Source organism: Oxyura jamaicensis, chromosome 15, assembly GCF_011077185.1.
Source record: "Oxyura jamaicensis isolate SHBP4307 breed ruddy duck chromosome 15, BPBGC_Ojam_1.0, whole genome shotgun sequence".
Taxonomy (NCBI): Eukaryota; Metazoa; Chordata; class Aves; order Anseriformes; family Anatidae; genus Oxyura; species Oxyura jamaicensis.
The window spans coordinates 2,199,083-2,225,489 of NC_048907.1; the positions used below are offsets into that span (position 1 = coordinate 2,199,083).

General features: G+C 56.9%; 2 protein-coding genes across 18 annotated transcripts in view; one reads left to right on the forward strand and one right to left on the reverse strand.

Annotated features, from left to right (window-relative positions):
• ATXN2 (ataxin 2) overlaps nt 1-8,042 on the forward strand; it is a 50,200-nt gene extending 42,158 nt beyond the window's left edge. For 9 of the 14 annotated variants that reach the window (XM_035341024.1, XM_035341028.1, XM_035341017.1 and 6 more), the window contains 3 exons: nt 1,669-1,814; nt 2,698-2,925; nt 6,338-8,042. In XM_035341024.1, the coding sequence (XP_035196915.1) occupies nt 1,669-1,814; nt 2,698-2,925; nt 6,338-6,541 (578 nt within the window). In that variant the 3' untranslated portion in view covers nt 6,542-8,042. The remainder of the gene's footprint in view (nt 1-1,668; nt 1,815-2,697; nt 2,926-6,337) is intronic. The other 5 variants (XM_035341018.1, XM_035341021.1, XM_035341023.1 and 2 more) reach the window with 2 other exon arrangements.
• Nucleotides 8,043-11,963: 3,921 nt separating this feature from the next.
• SH2B3 (SH2B adaptor protein 3) overlaps nt 11,964-26,407 on the reverse strand; it is a 22,467-nt gene continuing 8,023 nt past the window's right edge. For 3 of the 4 annotated variants that reach the window (XM_035341033.1, XM_035341032.1, XM_035341034.1), the window contains exons 2-8: nt 25,223-26,005; nt 14,901-15,002; nt 14,565-14,656; nt 14,346-14,437; nt 13,891-14,105; nt 13,366-13,537; nt 11,964-13,079 (exon numbers count right to left, since the gene is read on the reverse strand). In XM_035341033.1, coding sequence (XP_035196924.1) covers nt 12,784-13,079; nt 13,366-13,537; nt 13,891-14,105; nt 14,346-14,437; nt 14,565-14,656; nt 14,901-15,002; nt 25,223-25,978 — 1,725 coding nt within the window. In that variant the 5' untranslated portion in view covers nt 25,979-26,005 and the 3' untranslated portion in view covers nt 11,964-12,783. The remainder of the gene's footprint in view (nt 13,080-13,365; nt 13,538-13,890; nt 14,106-14,345; nt 14,438-14,564; nt 14,657-14,900; nt 15,003-25,222; nt 26,006-26,407) is intronic. The other variant, XR_004754892.1, reaches the window with a different exon arrangement.

Below are 26,407 nucleotides of genomic sequence, written 5' to 3' on the forward strand. Positions count from 1 at the left end.
TTGTTTTTGATCCACAGTGTTGTGCCATCAGATGCAGCTACGTTTTTGTGCATTTTCTCCACCCATTTTGTCTTTCATCCTTTATATATGTTCAGGCAGCCCAGTGTATTCATGAATGTCGATCCCAGCACAGTGAAGCTCTCCAGAAGCTGCAGCAAGCAGCTGCTTGCAAACACGAGGTACCAGTACCTACATCTCCCAGCCAGGAACATGCCGGCAGGGCGGACGCAACATCAGTTGCACTTGAAGTTACTCCCTGTGCCCTGCCTTTAGGATTTATTCACTAAAGGAAGAAAATGCTGCCAAAACACTGCCTTGCAAACAACAAACCAAACAAAAGCACTTCTCAAAGTACGCTGCAGAAAGGCGCTGCGTTGGCCCTCAAATTCTCATGTGCTACGAACCCCATGAAAGGAGCTGTAACCCCGCAGTGAGCAGCGATTAACTGTGGTCAGAAAGATAAAAAAAAAAAATATACAAGATCAAATAAGGAGCAGGTGCAGGGAACAGGCTAGGGAGCAGGCTGATAGTTTGCTTCGATTATTTGGCTGTCAACGCTGTGGTCAGCAAAGCGAGCCTCGCTGTTCAGAGCTGCAGTGCTGGGAAGAGCAGTGCATGGTGTAAGTGCAGACTTGTTGCACAAGATCTAAAAGTGATGGAGGGGACAGGCAGTGCATCTTCACTTGTTTTCAGGGTCTGGCTTTCCAGTTGCATGCTTTGTGATTAAAGGAAGCGTTGCTGTTATTATGGCTTTTCATACCTTTTTAGATTCCTTCAGATTTTTAAAAAAAAGAGTGGGGTGGCATAATTCAGTGTGGCCTCTTTTGAAGCAAAACTGGGCAGGACTCTTCAGAAAGGGGCCTGTTGATACTGGTTTGTTGTTGGAGACTGGTATGGCTATAGCAACAGATGGTTTTTCACGTGTGTGAGTTTTATATTTTTCCCCTTTTATGGAATTTCATACCTTATTTGCTACCGTTTCAAGGAGTTAAGAATTTCATGGCAGCGTTGAGAAGCTCACAGAATGGTGGTGATCCAGAAAAATAATTGGCCTCGAGGGGAAAGGAAAGATACGGTATTTTAGGGCAATAACTGGCTTCCACAAAAATTTGATACTCCAGGAGTCTCGGTGTCTCAGCTGTTCTATGTTCCGTGTGTCCCTGTAGCTCTTTAGCATACATGCAACGCGTGTGCTTCACATGGACTGTACTGTGAGCAATTTCCAGAAGAGTAGCATGGTGAGGTTAGCCAGGTATAAGGCCAAACAATTTTTTGGATGGTGGAAATAAAAATGGCTTGTAACAGCTTTTTAAAGTATATTTCAGGAAAAACTAAACTGTATGGAAATTACAAATTTGATATTTCAAACTGGCCTATCTGAAAAAAAAATATGAAATACCCCTTTTCTTGTATGCAGTATCTGTTGCATTGTCAAACTAGGGAAGATGAACTGTCTAATTATGGTTATTTATAGACTTCCCTGCAAAATCAAACTACATGAACACAAGGTAAGATACTCAGCTATTTGCAAGATAACTTTTTTTTAGAAGGGGGAGGGAATGTTCTTGCAGCGTGCTAGAGGTATAGTGAAATCTTCAAGTGCAGATGGTGACTTGATGAGGTGTGTATTTTGTATCTGTTGTTAAATATTCTTCTTTTTCATCCTAGTTTCCACTGGCTCACTTGCTCAGCAGTATGCCCACCCTAATGCTACCCTGCATCCGCATCCTCCGCATCCTCAGCCTTCTGCCACACCAACTGGCCAGCAGCAAAGCCAACATGCTGGAAGCCACCCTGCTCCTAGCCCCGTGCAGGTAACAGCTTAATGGAGTCGATGTCTTTAAATTGTACTTAACACACCCTGCTGGAAGGTGCCGCATCAGTCTGTTACTTTGCATCGATCTATTGATTTCTGGAGAGGAAAAATGATGGGAGCAGTTGCCCGGAGCAGTTGCCCAAAGCACCTGCATGTGATGGATCTCACGCAGGAATTGTCCAGGTTCCCATGTTTCCTAGAAGGGAGGAAGTAGAGAGATACCATCTCGTTCCTCTCTGCTTGCAATGGCCAGGACTCAGATGTTGTAGGCCCATGGCATAATTCGTGAGATAAGCTAGGAGGAAAACTTGGGGCAGTCCCTTTTCCTTAGTAAAGGCCAACATTTGAGTCTAACCATTCATTTCTCCCCCTTCATGGGGGATGGTGTACAGCTTGTTTTCATGTGACAATTAAGAAAGGCTTATAATTTTGTCGCAGCATAATGCGAGTGGAGTCAGAAGTAGAAGTAGCAGATTAATGCTGAGAAGTGTTTAATTTGTATTTCCTCAAAGGCAGGCAGCTGAAAACAAAATAGTACTTGTGATAATGCTGCCTGCCATAGCTACCTACTGGTAATGACTTGGGGCTGCTCTGAGTGCAGCTGTGAAGTACATCCAGCTTCCAGGCTTCAGGGTTTCCTTGTTTTCACCTGGCAGCCTAGGCTCTGGTCAACACAGCCATTTTCCAGGCTCCTGCTCACACGACTCTCTAGTGCAAGGAGAAAATGAGCCTGGAGGAACTGCAGTGGGTTTTCTTGTGACCATAGTTAAAAGATTGAATACCAGCAGTTTTGCAAGCCTTTCTTACGCTAGTTTCCAGAATAAATGTCTCACGTCTGGACCATAACGTAAACCTCACTGATGTACTATCTTTTTTTGCAGCATCATCAGCACCAGGCTGCTCAGGCACTCCACCTGGCAAACCCACAACAGCAGTCGGCAATTTACCACGCAGGTCTAGCTCCAACCCCACCTTCCATGACGCCAGGCTCCAATACGCAGTCTCCACAAAATAGTTTTCCTACAGCACAACAAACAGTCTTCACCATTCATCCCTCCCATGTTCAACCTGCATATACCAATCCGCCACACATGGCCCATGTCCCCCAGGTAAACACAGTTTAACAACCTTCAAGACTAAATGTCTTAATGCCACAAAGATAGGACAGTTGGGCCTGCTGAAGTGATTTCCATTCTGTCACCTCTCAGCACAAACCTACCTGTTGTGTTACTTTAGGTTTCTGTCTGTACATTGCCTTTCTTTTAGAATTTTACAAGATATTTGGACCTCAGCTGCCAACACCCAGTGCATCTACAACTGTAGTTTAATGAAGACATCTTAAGCTGGCACTGCTGCCGAAAGAAGTTGAGCTCTCTTCCCAGTTCCGACTCCCATTCTTGTCCTGCCCCACCATTCTGCTCACAGGGCTGTTTGGCCATGCAGCAAACCAGACTGGGGACGTGATTCAGCTGAAGCGTGCCCCCTCTACCCCTATTTTAGGCTGCTTCTCAGTCAAATCAGTTCGCTACTCGGGTTCACTGCATGATCACAGGAAGAGCTGGCACGCAGGAGGGTCGGAGGCGAGAACTGAGTGGAAGAAAGCTGAACTGCTGCTTTTGGCGGTAGTTGCAGGCTCTGCGTTGTAGCCAAATTGACACAAGTACATTCAGTAAAGGATATCACGAAGGATTACTGGGTAGTAATAAGGCTGCACTGCAATGGGAGATAGGTGAGATTCAGTTCAGATGATTGCAAGACAATCCTTGCTGAAAGAGAAAACCGTGTGTGTGTGTCTGTGTGGATCTAAATGTATTGCAGGAGAACCCCAATGATTGTCGGGCAACCTAACTACAGTCTTTGCTTCAGGATCAGAAACCCATTTCTCTTAACTGCTCTCTTGTGGTCAACTCACTGAAGAAAAAAAGATTTTGGGAAGGGAAGCACATGACTGATTAATCAAGAGCTCCGTGTAAAGCAGCGTTACAGAGATTTTCTGATGTTTACTAAATCTCATGGATTTAGTGAGCTTTGTCAAGGAGCGGACAGTTCATCAGTAATTTGTCTGCACAATTGCATCTTCAGACAAGTACTTGGTATCTGGCTTACGCCTTCTCATACAGGCTAACAGTAGTTTGGGATAGCAAGACTAACTGGGGGTAGGGAGGTTAGTCTGATAGGCGTGCAGTCCCTTACTGAATTCTGGTAAAACCTTTGTTTTGGTTCCTGGCACGGCCAGTTAAGCAAACTAATTAGTAGCTGTTTTAAGAATTGTTTTTACTGATGTTGAGTTTTTAGCTTTTTAATTCCAGTAGGCTTTTAATTTCTCTGCTTTTGTACTGTGGGAGGATAAAGAGGATGTCCAAACTTGACTACTGCTGTTGTAGCACCATGTCACATCCTCCCAGGCTCTGGTTTCTGCCAGAAGCAAGATTCTCTGCTTAAATGAGCTATTGCTCTGCTCTGGCACGATGGCACTGGTGTGCATGCCTAGGCAGTCGAGCTTCTCAAGATGCCTCGAAATACCACACGTAGCCCTTTAGAAGGGTCTTGGAAGCTTGTGGGTGAGTGGCGTGTTCAGTGCTGTGCCTTGAAACGCGAAACATGCTTGTTTCAAAGTCAACTCGAAGGTAAACCCGTAGAGGAATTGTGCTGTACACACTGTGGCCAGGCCCGTGCCTGCGCTGTAGATGCGGCCATTGTCTTCCTTCCGTGTGCCAAGCACTTCATCAGCAAACCTGGCTGAAGGAAATCAGATGCAACTGTTGGTCAGAACTGACTGCTTAGTCAGGATTTTTTAGCAATCACAGGCAAAGCCTGCTTTCTCCTTAATTTTTGACTTACGCAGTCTTTTCTGCTGTAATTTTTTAGGATGAAAACTACAATCCATAATCCACAATATTTGTACCAGACTGACTTTTTGAAATGAAGTAGTTCCCTCAAAATTTTCTAATGAAGGAATAACTACAGTTCTGTAAGACGTTTTAAATGCGTGTAATTATTCCACGGTGGGGAAACCAATCACTGGATTGAATCGCTTCTCAGTAGTGCGATCTCCAACTGCCAAGCACCATTGTGAAAGATGTAGTAGGAATTTCAGTTCGGCTAACACAGGGGATCAGTTGAATTTCCCTTTAGGTTATCAGATGAATCGAGCTGTTAGATATCTCTCACTTGAGAACCAGTACTTGAAAATTCATTACAAAGTACTGTCAGCTTCCAATTTGTAAAGCGTTTGAGCCAGAGCAGAAATTTTTATCCAGTTTGTGTCTGTACTGAATACAACTGCTATATGAATAGCTGCTTTATAGTTCCGGCTGCTATAATAGCGTGTTTGTCAAAGTAAAAATGGTGCTGATCCTGAAAGATATTCTTGTTTCACAGCCTTATCTTCTAAGCCTTTTTTTAGAGCAAGAGTGAGATTTGAATTGCAGTTCCTGCCTTTAAAGGCTTCTCGAGTGCTATTAATAGAGTGTAAGTCTGATAAAGAGTTTGAGAAATGTCTGTGATGAGTCCAATAACCCTTCTGTCTTTAAGAAATAAAATTATAGCCACTACCTGCTATTTGTCTTTACTGGCCTGTGAAACTTGTGAGGCTGCGATTATTGCACCGTAGTGCCCTGCTGATGGGATATGGTAGAAGGACAAAGCAAACCTTAGATGCAAATACATTTTTTTTCCACGACAAACTGACCGAAAGCTCGAGGAGTTCCTTAATGTGTTGTGCTTTTAAGAAACTAGTGCTTACCAGAGTTCTAAAACAATTGACAATCTCTAGAGTTCTGAACCACTCTGAGCAAAAGAAGCCAACTGACAAGTTACTGAACTCGTTTGCCAGAAGGTGATCAGCCATAACGAAGATTAATCTCCTTTTTTTTTTTTTCTGCTGAGACTTAACTATGATTGCTTAGATTACACGAGGACCTTAACTGTGATGAGCTTAACTGGAAACAGAACAAAGCTGACCTAACAGCATAAAGGGATGAAATCACTCATCTTAGAATGACGGCTTAGATGAGAGATAGTGCAGGCACAGGTCACTGGAGAGAGGTTTCGAGGGCAGGGAGCCATGAAAGAATGTGGAGTTGTGTAATGCGAAGCCGAGGATGGGATGCCAGACCTCTAGTGCGTGTGAAGTTCAGATCTGTGCCCGGTGCATTCTCTGCATAGGAAGTGCTTTGATCTAGGTTACTAACAATGTTTTTGAAGATTTGTTGCTGAGTTTTTTTTTTTTTTTAAATATCCCACAGTTTAACGCTGTCGGTCTCTCCCAGTGTGCACTGTCCAAATTGCTAAAATTGAGAATGTTACTCAGAGCCAGCAGTGAGGATTTGAGCCCTATTTTTTTTTTTTTTTTTAGCTGTTATTTTTGTGTTAAGATCTCTGACTTAATCCCTGTAGCTAATCTAGTTAAAATGGAGTAAATCTCTGGATTTACTGGTACAGCTGGAGAAAACTTGATAGTCATGTGGCCAGGAGTGATGCCTCCTTGTGACCATTATACTAAAGAGCTCTTTGTTTCAGGCTCATGTACAGTCAGGAATGGTTCCTTCTCACCCAACTGCCCATGCTCCAATGATGCTAATGACGACACAGCCACCTGGTGGTCCCCAAGCCGCCATCGCTCAAAGTGCACTACAGCCCATTCCAGTCTCGACAACAACACATTTCCCCTATATGACGCACCCTTCAGGTGAGGAGTGTGTGCCCGGGAGACCTGCACCTTAACTGAGCCAGGTCACAGTAGTGAGGAGGACTGTTACAAACCAGATCTGGGGAAAAGAACAAACAAACAAACTTAAAAAAAAAAAAAAAAAGCTGAAGATGTCCTTTTAGAGTGGCAGGCTGCTGAAGGCAGGCTATTTCTGCATTTAGCATTTGTACTTTGCCAGCCCAAATGCCTAGGTAAGCATGCGAGATTCAGCTAATTTAGCACAGACCTCGTTTCTCTGTAGCTCGAGTACAGAAATGGATGATAACTGTGCAGGCACTGGCGCTGTGGGACTGTGTTCTTCCAGGTTTTGCCGTGGTTTTGCCTTGGGGGATGGACTGTCTGTGTAGCCTGTTCATAACGATCTGGGGGTTTATTAAATTTATAGCGATTTGCCTTGAGGATAGGAGTGAAAATGTTGCTCGGGGGTAGTGCTGTTAGACTTCTAATGACCGAAGTAAAATGACAATTGAAGTCTATTTAATTCAGAGTAACGTTCTGCAGCTTTACTTTGGGGGAAAAGTAGATGCTGTGTGACTTCTTTCCACTTTAAATTTAAACATTACCTAGGCTTCTTTATTATTATTTGTTTTCCAACAGCCTCTAAACTTTTCTAGTGAACTAGATACCTGATTTTGTTTCTTGGGGAATGTGTGAGCAGAACAAAGATGCTTTCTGAGGGTTTAGGTAGGAAAAAAAAATATCCAAAGGACATCTTGATATGCAGAGTATTGTTTTGTTCTTAAAAAAAAATAAAAATAAAATAATAAAAAAAAGTTCAGCTCAGTAGTTGTCCTGTGACCACTTTACTAGCAAACTGTTGTGTGGCTTGCCAATTTATTATTTACATTTGAACTTTTTTTTTACAGTACAAGCCCACCACCAACAGCAGTTGTAAGGCTCATCTGGAATAACTGAAAGGCTGGATACCTTTTGTAGGCCAAATACCCTCCTTCTACTGCTTCTGCCAACTGGAAGCACAGAAAACTAGAATTTCATTTTATTTTGTTTTAAAAAAAAAAAAAATTGATTTCTTGTAACATCCACTAGGAATGCTAACAGTTCATCTTGCAGTGGGAGAGATTTGGACTGAGTAGAGGCATTTAGGAACTTGTGGGCTATTCCATAATTCCATGCACTGTATCTGAGTCCTGCAAGTGCCCCAACTCTGCTTGCTGAAAACTGGAAGTTATTTATTTTTTAATGACCCTTCAAAGTTATGAACTCATCAGCTAGCAAAAGAAGTAACAAGAGTGATTCTTGCTGCTATTATCACTAAAAATCAAGACTTGGAGATCCCTTTTACTTCTAACTAAACTTGAAACAGGTTCAGTAAAAAAAAAAAAAATTCTAATCGTCAAACTGATGAATTATTATTTATAAATCACGTTTGATGAGATAATCACTATCGTGAGACAGTGATGTAACTTTTAAGTTAAGAAAACTTTTACTTTGTAGATAATATAAAATAAAAACTTAAAAAAAAAATTAAAAAATAAAAAAAGTTTTAAAAACTGACCTACTTATCGTTTGTGTCTTGTTTTACCAGTCTCTCTCTCTGTTTTCTCCATTCGTTCCCCTTTTGGATCAAAAGCTGTTTAATTTAGCATCAGGTAAGCTTCGCCATGTGTTTCTGTCGTGTGCTGCTGCTGTGTTGTGTGTGTGCCCCCCTCACACCTCCCGCTACGAAGCCAAGTCAGCCGTGGTAGTCCCGTAGGGCCCTTGCACAAATAAGTTGGAGGCTTCAGGAGCAGAATTTCGATACAGGTTTTAAAGAATTTCTTGTGTTCAGACCCATTCCCTAACGGCTTTACGCCGTTCTGCTTGGCGTACAGAAGATGCCCCGACTGGGCCTTGGTGTTTACCATAAAGCTGTGTCAGTCGGTGGTGCTGCTGGGAGGCAAAGGAAGAAATCGGGGTAAGCATCGCTTAAAAAATGGTGTAAAAAGATGGGGAGAGTGATAGGAGAGAGCAACTGCCAGGGTAACTGTCACTGCCTGGGAAATACGGTGGTCTTCCCAGCTCTGGTAGGGTGCACGCGTCCTAACATGGCTAGCCAGCAGATGATGCTGATTAAATTGGGCTATAACAGAGCTGCACTTCACAGGCAGGTCAAGGAAACGTGTGTGTGCGAGCTTACGTGGACGGCAGGTAACGCATCGCACCACGGCTTGGCCAAAAACACCCGGGGGAAGCCGAGCACCGAGTAGCTTCTGTCCTGTTCCTTAACATGAGCGGTGCGGTAAAATGGAGAGAATCGCTGTAAGTAAATTCAGGTGGGCAGCAGGGGGCACAAGAACATCACAAGCAGTGGCGGTGACTTGGAGCAAGACTCCCAGAATGAGCCTTGTGCGAAGGAACAGCTTCCTCCCAGGGGTTTTCTTGCCCTTTCTAAGGGAGGTTTCTGGCTTTACGAGCTGCTAACCCCCCCCCTGTTAAAATAGTACCCGGGCACCTACAGGGAATCAGACAGAATGCTACAAGTGAGAAACGAGTTCTAAAAACAGTTTATTAGGAGCAGATTTTTTTTTTATATTATGGTAAATTTGCATTATTCAAGAATAAGTTACTTGTACAGTACATACAGAAACAATATATAGAAAATCTACTATACAAGAAGAACTCTTCTGTGCAGGTGAGAAGTAGAACTTTCAAATCAATGCGCTTGGCGCCCAACCACCCCGTTGGCTTTAAATCATCCTGCTGAAGGCTGAGGTGGAGAGTGCGCAGTCGGCTCCCCGGCCCGGGGTCGGTGCTGGTGAAGGCTGTGGTCTGTTCAGATCCAACGAGCTTAAAATTCGGAATACTGTGCTCAAACCTGTTAGTCAAAATTTCTAGGTTTTATATGCTTGTTAGAGTAAAACTGAGCTGGTCGTACGATGGCAGTGTCGTGTGGTCCGGAGAAGATGAGGAAGAAGAAGGCAGCTTGGTCTTAACTTTGGCACGGGTTGGGCTGCTGGTGTCTGCTCTGGGGGTGGCTTTGGCCTCCCTCTGGTCCTGGACCTCCTCTAGAAGCTCTCCAAAAACTAGTTTTGATGCAAAAACGATCCGTGAGGCAACGGCGGTGTCAGTGTTTGGTAACCTGCTCTGCACGGCGGGGCTCCGGGCTGGCACGGTGCAGCGAGAAGGGGGAGAAGGAAGAGATTAAATCCTGCTGAAATCTCGGCCATCTTCGGAGCCTGTCAAGCACGAGGACGTGCAAAAGCTCCGATGGGAAGTGGCTGTCAGCAAGCACCCAGTGGTTTCTGAAGCCGAAGACGGAGCTGAGGGGCAGAAGTTCTGCCTGGGCCTAAGATGGAGCGGGTTGGGTTAGGTGCTAGCCCTGCTCCCTGCCGTGCTGGTCGCACAGCCAAGGCACTGCCCCGTCCGTGGCCAAACGCGGTGTCCTGAGCAGCCGAAACACCTCCCTGCCCTCAGCCCTCTCCTGAGCTCTGGGGCTTGCTGCTGACGGAGCTGCGGCTGCCGAGCCTCGGGACTTCGGGAACGTGCCCAAAGCCCGTGGGGGACAAGGGACTGAGCCTGCCAAGTCCTAAGCTCTTTCCTCAAGTTACTAGAAGGACAGAAACCTTCTCTGAGCCCACGTGAAAGGAGCGGGGAGGTGGAAGTGCCCCTGGGGGGGGTGCCAGCGGCAGCAACCTCATGAAATACTCGGAGCCACCTCCTGCTGGAGGTCACGTCCACCGGAGTTTGTTTGCACAGGGAAAGGGGCTGCCGGCTGGTAATGAACCCGATGCACGCGGCGCTCGTCAAGCGCAGCGATTCCCGTGTAAAAAAGCCCTCGTGATTGTTTAATTGGCAGGTTCAGGACACCACGTGCGTGCGCGGCGTGCCAACCCGGCCCGACGGCGGCACCTGATCCCCCTGCCAGGGGCCGTGAACGCCAATCCCTTTTCCCGTCCCTCTCTCTTTTACGGATGCTCTGATCTTGGGGCGACCCGGGTGCCTCTACCTCATCTTTTTGGGGAAAGCCGCGTTTAACGTGGCCGCCTGGTGATGTTTTGCTGGGCTTGCAGAGCTTTGCTGAGGAGCCTCCCCCCAGTTCGGGCAATCTGGGCACGATGCACCCGAGGGGCGAGACCTTGTGCTGAGCTCCCCCCCTTCCCCTGCCCCACATTAGCCACGCAGAGCCCTGCCTTGCCTGGCAGAAGCCAGCCCCGTCCGCACGCTCCCTTTTGGTGCAGAGGGACCCTGCAAACGCCTGCAGCCTTTGTGCGGCTTCGGGGAGGGAAAAAAAAAAGAGCTGTGGGTACGGGTGAGAAGCTCCAGCGGAGCACAGGGGCTGCTTTGTTTCCCCTGCAGCCTCTCCGGGTTTGGCAGCCCTGGAGGCGACACCGTCCAGGGCGATTTTCTCTGCGACGCTCCAGTTCGGGGACTGGCGGCGATGGTGCAGGAGCGCGGCTCAGCGCCATCCCCGGGGGCTTCGTGTGCCTGGCGTGCACAAACTGGAGACAGGAGAGGGCAGAGATGGAGGAGAGGGGAGGCAAGAAACCCCCAAACCACTCCCGAGCTGCCATATCCACCGTCTCCCAGGCCTTTGCCTGCGCACGTCGCTCGCTTACGGAGGCCGAGTTCCCTCGTGCCTGGGGCCGTGGGGCCGTGGGATGTTTTGGAGCCGAGGGTCGGGCTCCCACCCAGCGCCACAGAGCAATTCTCTCGCCCTCGGGCTCCTGGCCTTGGGCAGACCCCGGCCCCTCGGCTCTGGCACCGCAGGCCCTGGCTCGGCCTCAAGTTGCAGCGTCGGGGACCGGCTTTGTGCAGCAACGCCCTGACGTGGGCCCACGAGGCTTTGCCGTTGTTTCCTTCCCAGTCAGATCCCGAATTAATGCTCCCGGAGGCTCCCACCTCTCAGGCGATTTCAAGTGTGCGAGGAGGGGAAGATTAAAAAAAAATGAAGGGCTTTCCTGTAACGTGCTCTCGAGGCCAACTCTGCGTTAGAAATCCCGGGGAGTGCCGGGCGCTGAGAAATCTGGAAGTTGAGCGCTGCCAACATCCCCTCGCAACGGCTCCGGCCCCTTCCTTATTCTTAAAATAGCGGCGGATTCGAAGAAGTGGTTCCTCTCCCGGGGCAGGTAAACGGCACGGGGGGCAGCGAGCACCCCCGGGGAATAAACGCACAGATCGGCGGCGAGGGGAAAAGTGCCTGCTGCATTTGTCACTGCGCCTGTAGGAACGCCAAACCAGCCTCATCCTCCTCCTGTAAGGCACATTGGGGTGCGTGGCCCCTGCTGAGGGGTCGGGGGGGGGCTCAGCCTGGACCCCCCTGCCCCCCCAAAGGGGCCCCGTTGCATAGGTGGCATCCCCCGGGGTGTGGGGAAAGCCAAGAGCGAGGGGGGGGCACCAGCGAGGTAAAGAAGGAAAGGTGGGGAAATTCCCTTGGGATTTGTGCTGGAAAGGCTTCCGTCACCTGGGGGGGGGGGGGGGTCCTTTTTTTTTTTCCTTCCCTGACAGTCTCCGCGTTAGTCCTCGGCCGTTTGCGTGGTTAATGGTGGAGCGGTGTTAGTGTTCACGTCTTAATTAACAAAGCTGAGGGGGTAAGTAGTTCTCCGGCTGGTGCAGGGAGTGACTGCAACTGTGCTACGTCTTGTTTCGTTCTGTTTTTTTGTTTTTTTTTTTTTAAAAAAAAAGGAGCGAGAAAAGCCAGTTTTTGCCTTATCTAAAAGAAAGAACAAACTCCTCTAGCGGCTTTGCACGACCCGAAGCTCGGCTCCGGCAGCTCGGGGCTTGCTGGCAGCTTTGTGCAGCGGCAGCACATCCTGGGGCGGGAGGAAGTGGCTCTTCGTCGCCTGTGTGCAGCCCGAAGCAGCGACGTGTCAAAGAATTTATAATCCTCTTTTTCCTTTTTTTTTTTTTTGTTGTTGTTTTTTTCCTGTTTGTTTGCTCCAACGATGCCGGGTGCGACGCGAGAGCCCGGTTCCTTCTCTGGGCGCCGCGGTGCCGGGGAGAGGAGGGGACGGAGCCGGGCTGTGCAGTGCCCCCGTGCCGGCCACGCAGCTGGGAATGCAGGCAGGAGCGGTGTGTGTAAACAGTAATGAGAAAGCTCTAATCATATCCAAAATAATAATAATTAAAAAAAAAAAAAAGGCCCTTTAACAGGCCGAAGAGAGGGAGCACACCCGTACTGGAGTGAAAAACGACTCCCTTCCTTGGAAAATAAAACATAATCCCTAACCAGAAGGAAGAAAATAGTTACATTCTCGCTGGGACTCCCGGAGGGGCTCCAGGACTTCTCCACCCAAAAAAAGTGCGTCCCCGGGGCCCGTCAGAGCGGCGTGTACTGGTTGTCGATGGCACGCACGTGGCCCCGGCCCGGGGCTTCCACCTCGTAGTCCGACTCGCGGGGCCGAGCGCCGGGGGCCGCGGCCGCCCCGCTGTGCCGCAGGCTCTGCGCCAGCTCTGCCGGCGGTGGCACCAGGTGGAAGATCTGCTCCGGAGGGGGCTCGGCGGGGCCGCGGGGACAGGAGGAGGTGGCGGCGGTGGTGGCGGGGGTCAGGGTGAATTCTGGGCTCCAGCCGGGGACGGGCAGCGGGACGGGGACTGCGGTGCCGGAGCCGGGAGCTGCGGACAGAGGGAGAGACGGCCGCTCGGGGGATGCTCCTGCCCCATCGCCCCGCAGCCCGCACCGGGATGCGTCCCGTGGCCGTTGCTTTGGGGCAGCTTCTCCTTTCTCAGAAGGGGAAGCCGGGAGCTCAGGAGTCACCTTTTGGGGCGCTGCCTGGATGCTGCAGCTTCCCCCAAAAGGTTCCAGCTGCGCCCATCGCGCTGGGGACCCTCCCGAGTCCCCGCACCCCGCGGGGACCTCCCCGTCCCCCTGCCCCAGCTTTCGGCCCCGCCGTGCCCCTACCTGGCGGTTGGGGCAGGACGACGACGTAGCTGGAGAGCCGGACGTCGCAGGTGGCCCCGCACTCCAGCGGGATGGGGAAGCGGTGGAAGTGGTGCAGCATCTCCACGATGGAGGAGAAGCGCAGGTGCTGAACGCGGCACTGGCCCCGCTCCGTCAGCGACAGCCGCAGGTGCTGCGGGGAGGAGCACGGACCCGTTACCCTGCCACCGGCTCCCTTGCTGGAGGAGATGATGGGGGGGACACAGGGATGTTTGGGGTGGAGGGGGGGGGGACGACAAACGGCCTTAGCATCGTGTGCTGCATCCCCAGCCCGCGGTGCCCGGCCCGCTGATGGTTTTTTTTTCCCCCCCTAGGAGTGGGGACGGGGACACCAGCCCGCTGCAAGCGCTGGGGCAGGGAGCAGGCAAGGATAGCATCCACTGGGGTGGGATGGGACAGGATTCATGCCCACCCATGTGTGTGCAGCTCCTGAGGGGGCTCCGGTGTGTTTTCTCCCCCCCATCCCAGCCCCTCTCCCGCCCGTACCTTTGCTCTGCCCTGGAAGTTGAAGGTGAGCACGTACTCGCCGCGGCGCGTCTCGCTCTGCCGCACCAGGAAGACGCCGTGGCCCTCCAGCCCCCCCAGCTGCACCAGCTGAGCCGCCTTCATGCGGGAGATGGGCCCGTGGAACCAGGGGCAGGAGGACAGGAACTGCTCCATCTTCGGCCCCGCCGCCTCCGCCGGCCCCCCCGGTGTCGCCCCTGCCCGGACAGGGAGGCCGGCGGGGGTGAGCGCCCCGGGAACTGGGGACCCCTGCCCAGCCCCGCTCCGTCACCCTCATCCATCCCTTCCCCTGTGGCTCCGTCCTTGCCGTGCTATTTGGGGCCATGCTCTTTGGGTTAACCTTGGCCAGCCCCAACGAGGCATGGGACCCCTCCTGGGGGTTGTCCCCAGCAACTCTGCCTTGTCCCCGGTGTCCCCAGGCATCCCCTGGTCCTCACCTTGGTTCGGGGAGTCGGTGCTGGTGGTGGGGCTGGTGGCCGCGGGGTCGGGGTGCCGGCCCGCCAGGAGCTCGGGGTCACCCGTGTCCGACCTGTCAGGGATGGGAGAAGCCAGGCTGAGCGTTGGGGACGGGTGGCTGGCACGGTGCTTGGGGACACGGAGCAGCTGTCCCCATCCCCGGGGGCTGCGGGGCTCGGGGACCCCTGCCGGGTGCCTACCCCCTGTGCGCGCATTCCCGGATCTCGGCCGTCCAGGAGCTGAGCTGCTGCTCGTCCCCCGCCTCGAACAGCACATCGGTGGCGTTGGTCACCTGGGGGACACCAGAGAGGGACACGGGGACATTAGAGAGGGATCTGCATCCCTACCCCCTCCCACCAAGCCACGCTTGGGAACCAGACGGAGCAGAGCATCCCCACCCTGTGGGCTGCGTCCCCACCATCCCCAGCATGGAAGAGGAACCGAAATTCAGCACGGGAGCTTCCAGCAGCACGTGCGCCCCAAAGGGCTGGGGAAGGCGTCGGGGCCGGCTGCGGGGCCCCCCCATGGGGCCGTACCTTGAGGACGAAGGTGTGGAGGTTGTCGGGCATCTCGAGGCGCGTGCACCTCCGCACCTCCTGGACGGCGGAGCAGGCGGTGTGCAGCTTCGGCTTGGAGCCCTGCGGAGACGAGAGTGGCTGAGCTGTGCCCGTGGCCTCCTGTGCCCCAAAATGCTGCTCCAGGAAACGGGATGCAGCCTGCTGGGAGTCCCCGGAGTCATGGCAGCAGTGAGGAAATACTGCCTCTCTGCAGGGAAACACCCTATGGGCAAGGAAATACCCCACCTGGCAAGGAAATGCCCTGCACGGCTGCTGCTTCGAGGCCAGCACAACCGGAGCAGGGCACCCGCGGGGGGCCGAGCAGCACCCAGAGCAGGGACCCAGCCCAGCGGTGCCCTGAAGCAGAGGAAGGGAGGGAGAAGGAGTTTCCCAGCACGTGCTGGAGAAATTGTGTGCACCAGCGAGGAAAACACAGCCCAGGTGTCGAGCACACCCTTATGGGTGCGGGGGTCCCTGGTGGTCCCCACCACGGCATGCGGCCGGCCGGAGGGCGCAGTGTCCCGGGCAGCCCCGCACCCCCGCGGTGGCGTGCCGAGAGCTCCCCGCTGCTGCCCGGCCAGTTTCGCTCTGACACAGGCACATGACAAAACGCTGAGCAGGCACTTCCAGAAACTCTAATAATACCACTCCCGGCAGCTTTCGGTTCCTCCGCCGCCAGGAGCGAGCTGCTGACCGTCTCCACGCTGCGGCACCGGGGACCCCCACAGCTGGGGACCCCCACGCCAGGGATGGAGCGATGCCCTCCGCACCCCGTGCACGGGGCCGGCTCTGGGAACAGCACCGGGTCCTCCCGCCCTCGTGCCAGCCCCTGTGGGTGCAGCCAGCCCGGGGTGTGCAGCTCAGCGCGCTGGTTCCCCTGGGCTGGGCTTGCTGCCAGCTCAGCGTTACAAAATTTTGGCTGGCTGTGATTCATGCGACAGCTTCAGCATCCCACGGGCTGAGTCTTCGCACGCCCGTGCCAGGCACCGCCGTCCCCTCCGGTTCCCGGCTCCGGGCTGATCCCGGATGACCCCACACATGGCCACCAACACGGGACCCATCCCTGCACACCATGCCAGGCTGAGGCTGGCAGCCGGGGCCGTGCACGATGCTGCTGCACAGGGGAAGGGGCCGGGCTTTTGCTCCGAGCTTGCCCAGCTCCCACCGCAGCGCTGCTGCAAGGCGATTCCCATGAGCGGGGCCGCAGCGAGCCCGGCGCCTGCCGGCACTGGAAATCTTGCTGGCGGCTGGGTTTGGCAGTGCTTTTTTTTTATTATTATTTTTTTTTTTTGCCCCCCACTTCCTCCCTCTCTCAGTCTCACTCTCGACCAAGGACTCGGTGTACTTTGGGGCCGGAAACGCAGCGCGAGAAGGGCCAACCCTTATCAGCGCCAAGCTCCGCCGAAAGAAAGTTCTTAGAAGTCGCCCGCCGCGGCGCAGCGCCCTGCGAGGAGCCGGGGCCGCCGCAGCTGCACGCGCCCGCCCGCAATCAGTGTCGCTGCTGAGGCCTGGGGCAGCCCCGCACCGCGTCCCAAGGGTCCCTCGGAGGGTCCTGAGCAGTGTCCTGCACACACGGGAGGGTGCTGAGGGCATGCGGAGCCCGGCGTGCCCCCTTCCCCGGGCTGTGGGTGCTTGGGCCGTGACGGCCGGCACGTCCCCGAGCTCGCCGCGCGGTGCCAGCGTGGCGCGGGCGTTATCGGCACGCAGGGCCCGGCCGGCGCCGCCGCCACCACACTGCTCCTGCTTTCTTGGGAGCAGCGGAGGGGGGAAATTCCAGGAAAAGGGAGTTCGGCGAAGCCCTGGGCTCGGCTCCATCCCTCCCTGGGGCGAGCGCAGCCGGGGTGCGCGCGAGGGAGAAGGAAATGATGCAGCAGTGAGATACGGTGCCCGAAAGGCAGTCTGGCTTCGGAGAAGTGCCTACCGCAGGCACGGTGCCCCCGCCCCCCGAAACGGCGCACCTGACCGCAAGATGCCCTGCTCGATGGCGGCCCTACCGAGAAATCCTTTTCTCGGTAAGCAAAACTGCACACTCAACACTCCGTGTGCCCGCCCGGCGCCCACGGGCTCCTTCTCGGCAGAGAGGTGCCACAGCATCCCCGCGGGCGCTCGGGATGGCACGGGACAGGACGACGGCAGCGGTCGGGACAGGACGGACGGCGAACTCAGCCCAAAGCTTCCTGTGGATGTGGGGGGGACCCCGGCACCTGGCTAAGCACCCCCTGAAATCACAGGGGGCCACGATGCCCACGAAGCGCATGGTGCCACCGCCACGGTGTCCCCTGGTCCCCGCACCCCAAGCCATCCATCCTGGGCTGCCAGCTCTGGCTTGTAGGGCAGAATCCATCCTGGCTCCCCAAATCCCCTTCTCCCTGCAAGGCCTCTGGCTCCCAGGAGGAGCAAATATTACCACAAATGGGATTTTTTTTCCCCCAAAACATTGTTTTGGGCAGCCAGGTGGGCACGGCACCTGCAGGGTCTTTTGGGGACACCCCACAGCAATCCCGCTGTCCCTGCTGCTCCCAGCCCCACCGCCAGCAGCGTCCGGCCATGGGGTCCCCACTGCTGGGGACCAGGGGGTGACAATGGGGACACCCATCCCGCAGGCTGGGGACAGGGAGCCGCAGCAGCGCTCAGCGCCTGATCCAAATTAGTGCTGGAGCGCGGCTTCCTTCCACCTGTGGTCTGCCGAGCCCTGCCCGGTTTTATTTGTGCTGTCTGCTCTCGCTGCTGATTATTTTCTACTGTTTAAAAAACTCTGAGGGAGTCCAGCTGGGCCAGGGACGCGGCAAAGGGGAAGACGCCGAGGGCGCAATCCTGCTCCCGGCGTCCCCCGGAGCCCCTGGACCGTGCTGCGCCCCCCGTCCCCGCGCCGGGGACCTTTTTGGTGGATTTCTTAGAAAACCAGCCCCGAGTTGCCACCCTGCTCCAGCCCGGTGGGGCCACGAGGAGGGTTCCCACGGGCGGCACCCGCGGCCACCGCGCACCTGGCCGGGAGAAAGCGGTGCCGGCAGCGCCGGCTGAAGGTCAGCCCAAGGTCACGGCTGCTCCCCAGTGTTGCAGGCGCCGAGCGGAGCTGCTGAGCTTCCGCCTCGCCAATCCCCGCCGCCAGCCATCGCCGCAGCTCCTGCTCCTCTTCCTTTCTTCTCCACCCCTGCAGCCCGGCCGTCCCCGCCAGTGGCAGCCCAGAAAGCCGCCCGCGGGGGCGTGGGGGGCTGCTGCGAGCAGCGGGTGAGCTTTGGCTGCCCGGGGAAAGAGGAAGGCAGCTCGAGCTTTCCAAGAACGAGAGGGAAATCGCAGCACCCGCTGTCGACCGGCCGTGCCAGAGGTGGGCACCGGTGCGATTTGGCCCTCCCGGGAAACCCTGGAGCTCGGCGTGTCCCCTTGCGCAGGGACAAAGACCTCAGCTGGCACGGCTCGAGCCCACCGGGGTCCCCGTGGGGCTGACAATGGACGGGCGGGCGGACGGGCCACTGAGATTTGCAGCAGCGCGGGCGCTGGGTTATGCCAGCCCCAAAACCACTTCCTGCGCTCGCAGCCCCGGGGGAGTTTTCTTAAGTTTCCCAGGGGCACAGTGGCACGCTGCCACGGCCCTGTCCCCAGGGAGGGGGACGTCCCCCTTGTCCCCACGTGGGGCAGCGAGCCAGCTGGGGAGGGGGCAACGGGGGACGTACTGGTGAGCTCGGGGTGTCTGTGGGGCTCAGTCCTTGGGGGTTTGCACCACGGCTAATCCCAGCGCTCATCCGTGGGGACTTTGCACCACGGTCAATCCCAGCGCTTGTGCTCGGGGATTTTTCACCATCGATAATCCCAGCACGTGGCCTCGGGGCTTTCCACCCTGGTTAATCCCAGCCCTCGTCCTCGGGCACCGGCAGCACCGCTAATCCCAGCGCCGGTCCTCCAGCAGCTGCTCACAGCTTTTCCACCCATCCCCAGCACTTCCCGAGAGCCTTTCCCCCGCTGACCATAGCTTCTCCCCGTGTTTTCTGGGCCCTCCTCTCTTCCTTTAATTCTTCTTCTCCTGCCCCGTTTCCTCCCCCACTCGTGCAGGAGTTTCCCTCACCTTATTTTTGGGCCATTTTCCTGCATGCCCCCACCCCCCCCCATCCAGGTGCCTCTTGCATCCCATGCCCGCTGCCAGGCTCAGAGCTTGCGGGGGGGTGCCGGGGGTGGGCGAGCGGGCTGGCACACGGGCACGTGGAGGCTGTTCACTCTGAAACCTACTGACATCAGCACCGGGCATCTTCCTGGGGGGTGCTACACGGGACCTAAGAGCTTTCCTGCCTCTGTTGAACAGAGCAAGGTGATCACTGCTCTGGTGGGGGAACTCGGGACCCCCCCAGACCCCATCACCTCCCTCAGGCATCACCCAAAGGCCCCCTCACTGACCCCACCGCCCACTCCAACCCCCGGCCAGCATCCTCAATCTGGCAGCACCAGCAGGGAAAACAAATTTCCCTGAAAGAAACCCCGGCTCCGCGCGTCCCCGCAGCCCGCGGTGGCACGGTGGGGACGGGGCCGTCCCCGAGGGGACGGGGCTGGGCGGCTACAAGGGGCCCCGTTGTGCCGGCTGCCTCGGGGGCACAAAGCCCCTTCTGTTCCCAGCACGAGCAGCGTTGGGGCGAGGCGCTCCCAGCGAACGCAGCCCCACGGCGCCCCATGGCACAGCGATGTCACAGCAAGGAGAAAATGGGGTGCTGCGAGACGGCCCCCCCAAAACACCCGGCGCTGCCTCAACCCCACCGGGAGGGACACCGGGGGCCGGCTGGATCCCCCCGCCCTGTCCTCGGGGCTGACTGGCGCCCTTTGTGCATTGATAAGGACGTCAATAAATAAGGCAGAGGCTGGCCTGCTTCGCAGGCAGGGCATGAACGAGTAAATATTCCCTCCTGAAAGCCCTGAAAACCGCACGCGCTTTCGCTGCCGCCGGCGCTGAATGTCGCCCATTCAGCCTCTGCCCCATTTGGGGGGGATCGGGGAAGGGCCCGGGGTGGGATGCTCGGCTCCAGCCGAACCCAAAGCCCCGGGATGGCCGAACCCAAAGCACCTCCGCGCAGGATGCGGCCCTGGAGCTGGACCAGGGATGCTCGGCCAGTGGGGAAGGCACAAAGCAGGGATGATCCGGGGTGCATGGAGATGCTCAAGGCCCTTCCCAGCAGCTGGATGAGCTCGGATCCCCCCCGGCCATGAGAACTAGGGGGGGGCGAGCAGCCGCCTCCCAAGCCAGCCCGGCCGCATCAAGAGCCCTGCCCTCCTCCAGAGCAGTGTTTTGGAGAAGCGGGGCTATAAACAGGATCTGGGAGCAGACGGCGCTTGCCAGCCGCTCCATTTTTTATTTTTAAGCCAAACTCGCTTCCAGCGTGGGCTGCTTTAATAATTTCCTGGAATAAATAAAGAGCTCGGAAAGTAAACAAGGTGGCCGCACGCGGGCGGGAGCCGGCCGCAGCCGGGGCTGAGTCACCCCCGGTGCCGCCGCCAGGGTCGGGGGCTGCAGGGGCTGGGGGCCACGGTCCCGCCGGAGGGGTCACTGCGTGTCCCCGTGCCACGCTGTCACCCCTCGTCCTTGCGCGGGGGACCCCAGGGATGCGCCCAGCAGTCGTGGTCCCGTGGGTCTGGCAGCTTGGCTGGGCTGCTCCTGCCTCCCCCCAGTCCAGGCTGTGAGCAAAGAGCCGGGGGTACAAAATCGGGCACGAGGGGAGCGGGTAGGGCACGAGGTGGCCCCAGGGGGTGGGCAGGAGCCGACGGCACGTCCCCAGGGGCTCCTGTGCCTGCTCCTCGCCCGCTCCCACGGGGCCCAGCACGAGCTGGGCTCGGCAGCGCCTTGGAGAACTGTGAGAGGCTTTCCCACCAGGGCTCGGGGATGCTAATTCCCCCGAGGGTATCTCGGTCCCCCTGCCCGGGGCTGCTCCGTTTCGGACCTCGCCTCGCCGTGCCGGAGCTGCCGGGGTGGGAGCGGGGCCGCGGCCCCCCGCCGTCCCGAGGGCTCCTTCCAGCCCCTGCGCCGCCTGCGCAGCCTCTCATAAATATTTACCTTTGAAAGAAGCAGCACTCAGCCTCGACACAACCACATCCTGGACCATCAAAAAAAAAAAAAAAAAAGCAGAAAGAAAGAAAAAGGAAAAAAAAAAAAGAGATACAGCCGCCCCAAAACACCGACGGGCATCTTACATCGGCTGAGCGGGTCCCACGCCTGCCGGGACCCCGAGCTTGCACACGAGGGAAAAGCAGCGAGGTTTGGGCGCTTTCCCAGTCCTTTTTCTTGTAATTCCCTTATTATCTCCATTTTTTGCTCATTTCTTGGCTTGCACGTGGCGCTTTCCTACCCAAGCAGCGTTACAGCATCCTGCAGGGCAGACGTCCCTGTCCCCGAGCAGCACATCGCTGCCCCGAGCAGAGGGACCACAGCGGTGGGGCAGAACCCCCGTCAATTTTGAGGAATTGGGTGAAAAAGAAAGGAAATCCTCCCATCTCCTCTCCAAGCGAGGCCAAACAGCCCCGGAGCCGGGGGAAGAGGCAGGTTGGGGCTCCCCATCCTGCATCCTTCCCGCACCGACGGAGCCCCGGCCGGCTCCATCCCAGCAACACGCCTTCCAAAATAAGAAACTCTGCTCTTCAGCAATTAACGCCGGGGCTGCGGTTACGTTGCTAAAAGTGTTTTTTCCGTGCATGACCAAGGATGGAAAAAGTTGTGGTTAATAAATGACAAATAACCTTTTGTCTCATCACCCTCCCCTCCCCTGCCCCCCCCCCAGGGCCGCGTGCCATCACCCTGAAATACGAGAGAAGAAAAAAAAAAAAAAGAAAAAGCTGAAAATCTGCCGCCGAAATCTGAAGAAGCCCGAGCTACGCCCAGCCCCGCGCGCCTTCGAAGAACAGTGGCGAGGGGACGCGGCGCCGCTGGGGAAAGTCTGCGGGAGGTGGAGGGGGGGACACACACGGCTCCCGGCTGGGAGGGGAAGGGAGCAGCCCCGCCAGCACGGGGTGGGTCGAGGGTTTTGTTGCAAAGAGAGAGAAAAATGCGGGACAATCCCCTGGGGTGTGAGGGAAGCGCACGCAGAGGCACGCGGTGATCACCGAGTGGGATCCTGCTGGGCTGCCGCGTGCTTCTCCCCCGGGCCAGGGTGGTGACGGGCACTGGGGCACCTCCATCCCCACCGGGGCGCCTCCATCCCCACCGGGGGCACCTCCATCCCCACCGGGGGCACCTCCATCCCCGTCACCCTGCTCGGGTTTTGCATAATTTGCCTAATTTGTAACCGCTCCAGCGGTCACTTCTAAGGGTAACCTCATTTTGGCTCTGAAGCCGTGGCTGGAAACGCGCTGCGCAGCGAAGGAAGGGGTTTGCTCCTGTCCCCTCCCGGGGCAGCGGTGTGAGCGCAGCCGGCACGGCCGTGCCAGGGCTCCCCGCAGCCTCTCCAGCCCCTGCTCTGGGAAAGGGAACGGTGTCACCGGGCTGTCCCCACGCGTGCCACGTCGGCCCCGACCCCGCCAGTGTCAGACGGGAGCCACCCGGAGCGGGACCTGCTGGCTCAGGGGATGGCAGTTCTCAGAAACAAGTTTCAGGTAAAAGGAAGGGAAAAAGACAAAAAAAAAAAAAAAAAAAAAAAAGAGAGAAAAAAAAGGAAGTCAGAGCAGTCTCGCACTGAGCAGAGATAAAAATACTGCTCCTCCCGCGGCCACGGCGAGGACGTAAGAGCCGTGACACCGGCACCGCAGCCTGCGCCGGAAAAGTCTTCCCAGCTCATCTCGCGGCGCAATCGTTTACGGGATGTGATGGATTTCATTAAAACGCCATAACGAGACCGGCGCAAATGAAAATCCCATTTCCCTTCCCCTTCCTGTACGAACATCTGGTCAACATAAACGGCTCGGGACATTTCCGTTGCAAATCCCAATTTTCATGGGGCTTAGGGCTCGGCCATAAAACATGTGCGTGGGGCTCGGCGGATGAGGGGGGCAGCCCCCATCCCAGCGAGCTCTGACCCTGCAGCGGGGCAGCCCAGGGCAGGAACGCTTCCTCTGAGATTTCCAGAGCTACCAAAGCCCTACAATTACCAGTATGCACGGCGGGGCAAAGCAGAAAGCCCTTAGTGCCTCCACGGAATGCGAGCGCAACCCTCATATTAGACATCAGAGAGCCCACAGGGGCATCGTGCCAGGCCCATTCCCGGGGACTCTCGGGTTCTCCCAAGCATAAAAAGGGGATCAGGGCCCTTCGAAGCAGGGATGGAGGGGGCTGCCCCCAGCCCTCCCCAGGGTTATTTTCAAGGAAAAAACCTTTGGGTTATTTTCAAGGGAAAAAAATCACAGCACAGCTGTTCCGGTTGTCCCGGCCGGGGCTTTGCCTCCTTGGGGTGACGGTGCTGAGCTCTCCCCGGGGGGCTCCCCGACCCCCACCTTTGGGTCTCGCCCTGCCCAACGCCCGGCTTGGCTGCAGCCCCTGCAATAACGGGGCTGCAAGGGGCTGGGAAGGAGCCTGCAGCCCTCCCGCTGCAGAGGAGGAGAGGAGCTGGCCCCCGGCCAGTTCGTTAGAAAGGAAGGACCCGCCCTGAGGATATTTTCACAGGAACCCAATTTACTGCTGAGATTTGTGAAACCCAAGGCGAGGAGCGGCCCTGGCGTGGGGACGGCACAACCCACGCACTGGGGGGGGGGGCAGGACCTGGCCAAATCCCCGCGGGACGGGCAGCCACCAGCTGGTTGGGAAGTGCCAGGAGCCGGCACACAGGGCGCGTGAAACGCCCCATCGTGAACGCCTCTTGTGGGCTGGGGTCCTCCCTGCTGCCCCCTGGGCTCGCTGCCTCCTCTCCGGAACGGAACAAGAAGCGGTGTTCAAGATTAAAGGTGGTCAGAGGCTGCTGCACCACCAGAGGTGATTTCAGAGGTGCCCCACACCCTCCGGGGGCAGGGGGCACGGCGGGCGCCCTCCCCGTGCCGTTGTTTTCACCTCTTCAGGCTTTGCCCCTTTTCATCTGCCCAAGCCACCGGGGCGCAGCCGGGCAGGGGTCACCGCGGATGGGGAGGAGCAGAGCTGGAAGCAGTGCCCCAAATAGCTCCAGCCCATCGGGCAGGGCACGGACCCTGCTGGCACCCATGGGTGCTGCCTGGCCTCGCAGAACCCCAGAGCGATGCTACCCAGAGCCACACCTCCCCTGCAGCTGGGGATGCGAGCTGCCAAGGGGACGAACACGCAATCCTGAAACCCCACGGAGCAAAACCAGGGTGGTGGAGGCAGGGAGAGGCTTCAGCACCGAGCAGGGTGCAGGGTGCCGGGGCTCAGCCCCAGCCGAGCTCCTGCACACCCTCCCCGTGGGACCGAAAGCAGCGGTTGCCGCACCGCACGTGACGCCGAGCTGTGAAAAGCGAAAGCGGCGGCGGCGACAGCACGGGGCTGGCACAGGGACCTTTGCTCCTCGGCTCCCGGCGAGCAGCTGGGCTGCTTTCTGCTTTCAGACCTAGACATTCGTGATTCGTTTAAACACCCTTCTCCCTGCAGGTGTTTCGGGGCCGTTTGGCAGAAAGGGCAGGGATTCAGCCCGCTGCGGGGAGCCACCGGGCACCGGCTCCTCCAGGCCAGGCTTCCTTGCTCCAGAGCACAAATTGCTCCAAGTTAAGTGAGCAAAAAAAAAAAAGAGGGAAAAACCAACAAACCACAGAAGAAAAAGCCCAGCCCGTTCCGGCTACGTAAGACCTGCCATGTGGAGGAACTGGCTTTTTAAAGATTAAAAGCCACGGCTGTCCCCCCGGCCGCCGTGCGGCTGTCACGCAGATCCGGCACCGCCGGCACTCCTGCTGCTCTCAGCACCCCGCAGCTCCCCCAGGATCCGAGGCTCCGGCTGCGGAAGCGTTTACAAAAATAAAACCGAGCTCCCTACGGATCCCACAGGAACCGGGGAGGGCTCAGAGCCCATTTTGTGCCCCCTTTCTTTCCCTTTCCCTGTTTTCCCCAGAGGCTCCAGGTGCTGAAGCCGCAGCACGGCGTGAATCTGGGGTTCACCAGACCCGGTTCCAGCCCTGGTGACATTCACCTCGTGGGGACGGGTCCATGGGGATGGGGACGAGCGGTGTTTGCAGGCGAGGACACCAGCCCCGTTCCCCAGCTCTGCTTCCAGCTGGAAAAGCGAGCTTTGGGGCCCCGGAGCAGAAAAATCCAAAAGGCACTGCGACCGCTGGCAGTAATTTGTGCTCGCGTTGCCCTTGCCACGGGGTCGTGGGGATTTTCTGCCCTCTGAACTCCCTGAGGGGAGCTCCAGGCAGCATCGTGCAGCCAAAACCTGGCTGGGGACGAGGCGACGGAGCCTTACCTTGGGTGGGTCGAAGAGCTCCAGGACGTACTCCTCGCCGTCGGGCGTCCCCGCTCTGCGCAGCACCAGGCGGCAGCGCTGCCAGCGTGTCCCGCTGTCCAGCGAGCTCTCGTCCAGCAGCCCATATTTGAGCAACCCTTCCTTGCGCACCTCGGGGGGCTGCTCCCGCGACAGCCCCCAGGGCAGGATGCGCTTGCTCAGTCCCGGCTTGAGAGCAGCCTCCGCCGCCTCCCCGTCGGCCTCCGCCGGGAGGGCATCCGAGGAGCGGCGTCGGAAGAGGCTGCGCCAGCTCCGGCGCAGCTGGCTGAGCGAGAAGGGTCTCCGCGCCGGCCCCGCCAGCTCCTCCGAGCTCCACGACTTGCGCAGCCCCGCGGGGGCCGCCTCGGGGGCTCGGACAGGCTGCTCGGGGCGAGCGGCCAGCTCCGCTTCGGTTTTGGTGGCCACCGTGCCCATGGAGGCGTCCGTGTGCCGCCGCTGCGTCTCCCGGTAATCCCGCGCCGGGCCGGCGGGCAGGATGCGGAGCTGGCTCATGGCGAAGCCTTCCTTCACCTCGTTGCAGAAGTACTGCTGGAAGAGGTCGGTGAAGTGCACCGAGAAGTTCTCGGCGGCCAGCAGGTCATGGTGGGGGTGCTCGGTGGCGAAGCGCAGGTAGTGGCGCGCCAGCTCCTTGGCGGTGCTGATGGCGTGCAGCTCGCAGAACTCATGCCAGCCCCGGGGATGCGCTGGCGTGCCGGCCGGCAGAGCGTGCCCATTCATTGCCGTGGCTCCAGCGAGGCGGCCGTGCTGCAAGACAGAGCACAGCGGTGCCATCAGGGCAGTCCCCAGATGGAGCCAACCCCAACGCTTCCCCCACAGCCACCGCTCCCCATTTATCCAGCCGGGGGAGCTCGCCGCGTGCCCGGCGCGGCTGCCCAAGCGAGAAACCGCGACGGCTCCCGGCCTGCCGGTGCCAAACCCGGCTCCACGTGCCCCGGCATCCCCGGCTGGCCGAGCGTGGCCGTGCCTCAGTTTCCCCACCGACCCAGCACGGGGCGTCTGCGCGGCTTCCTGCCCACGCAGCTGCCTGCAGCTCCCCGCGGGACGCGCGGCCCGGCCGTATCCGCTCTCATTCTGCCAAGGCTTAACAGCGCTGATGGGTTTCCCTCCAGGGACCTATTTCAGCTGAGCTGATAAAACAGCCGGGGG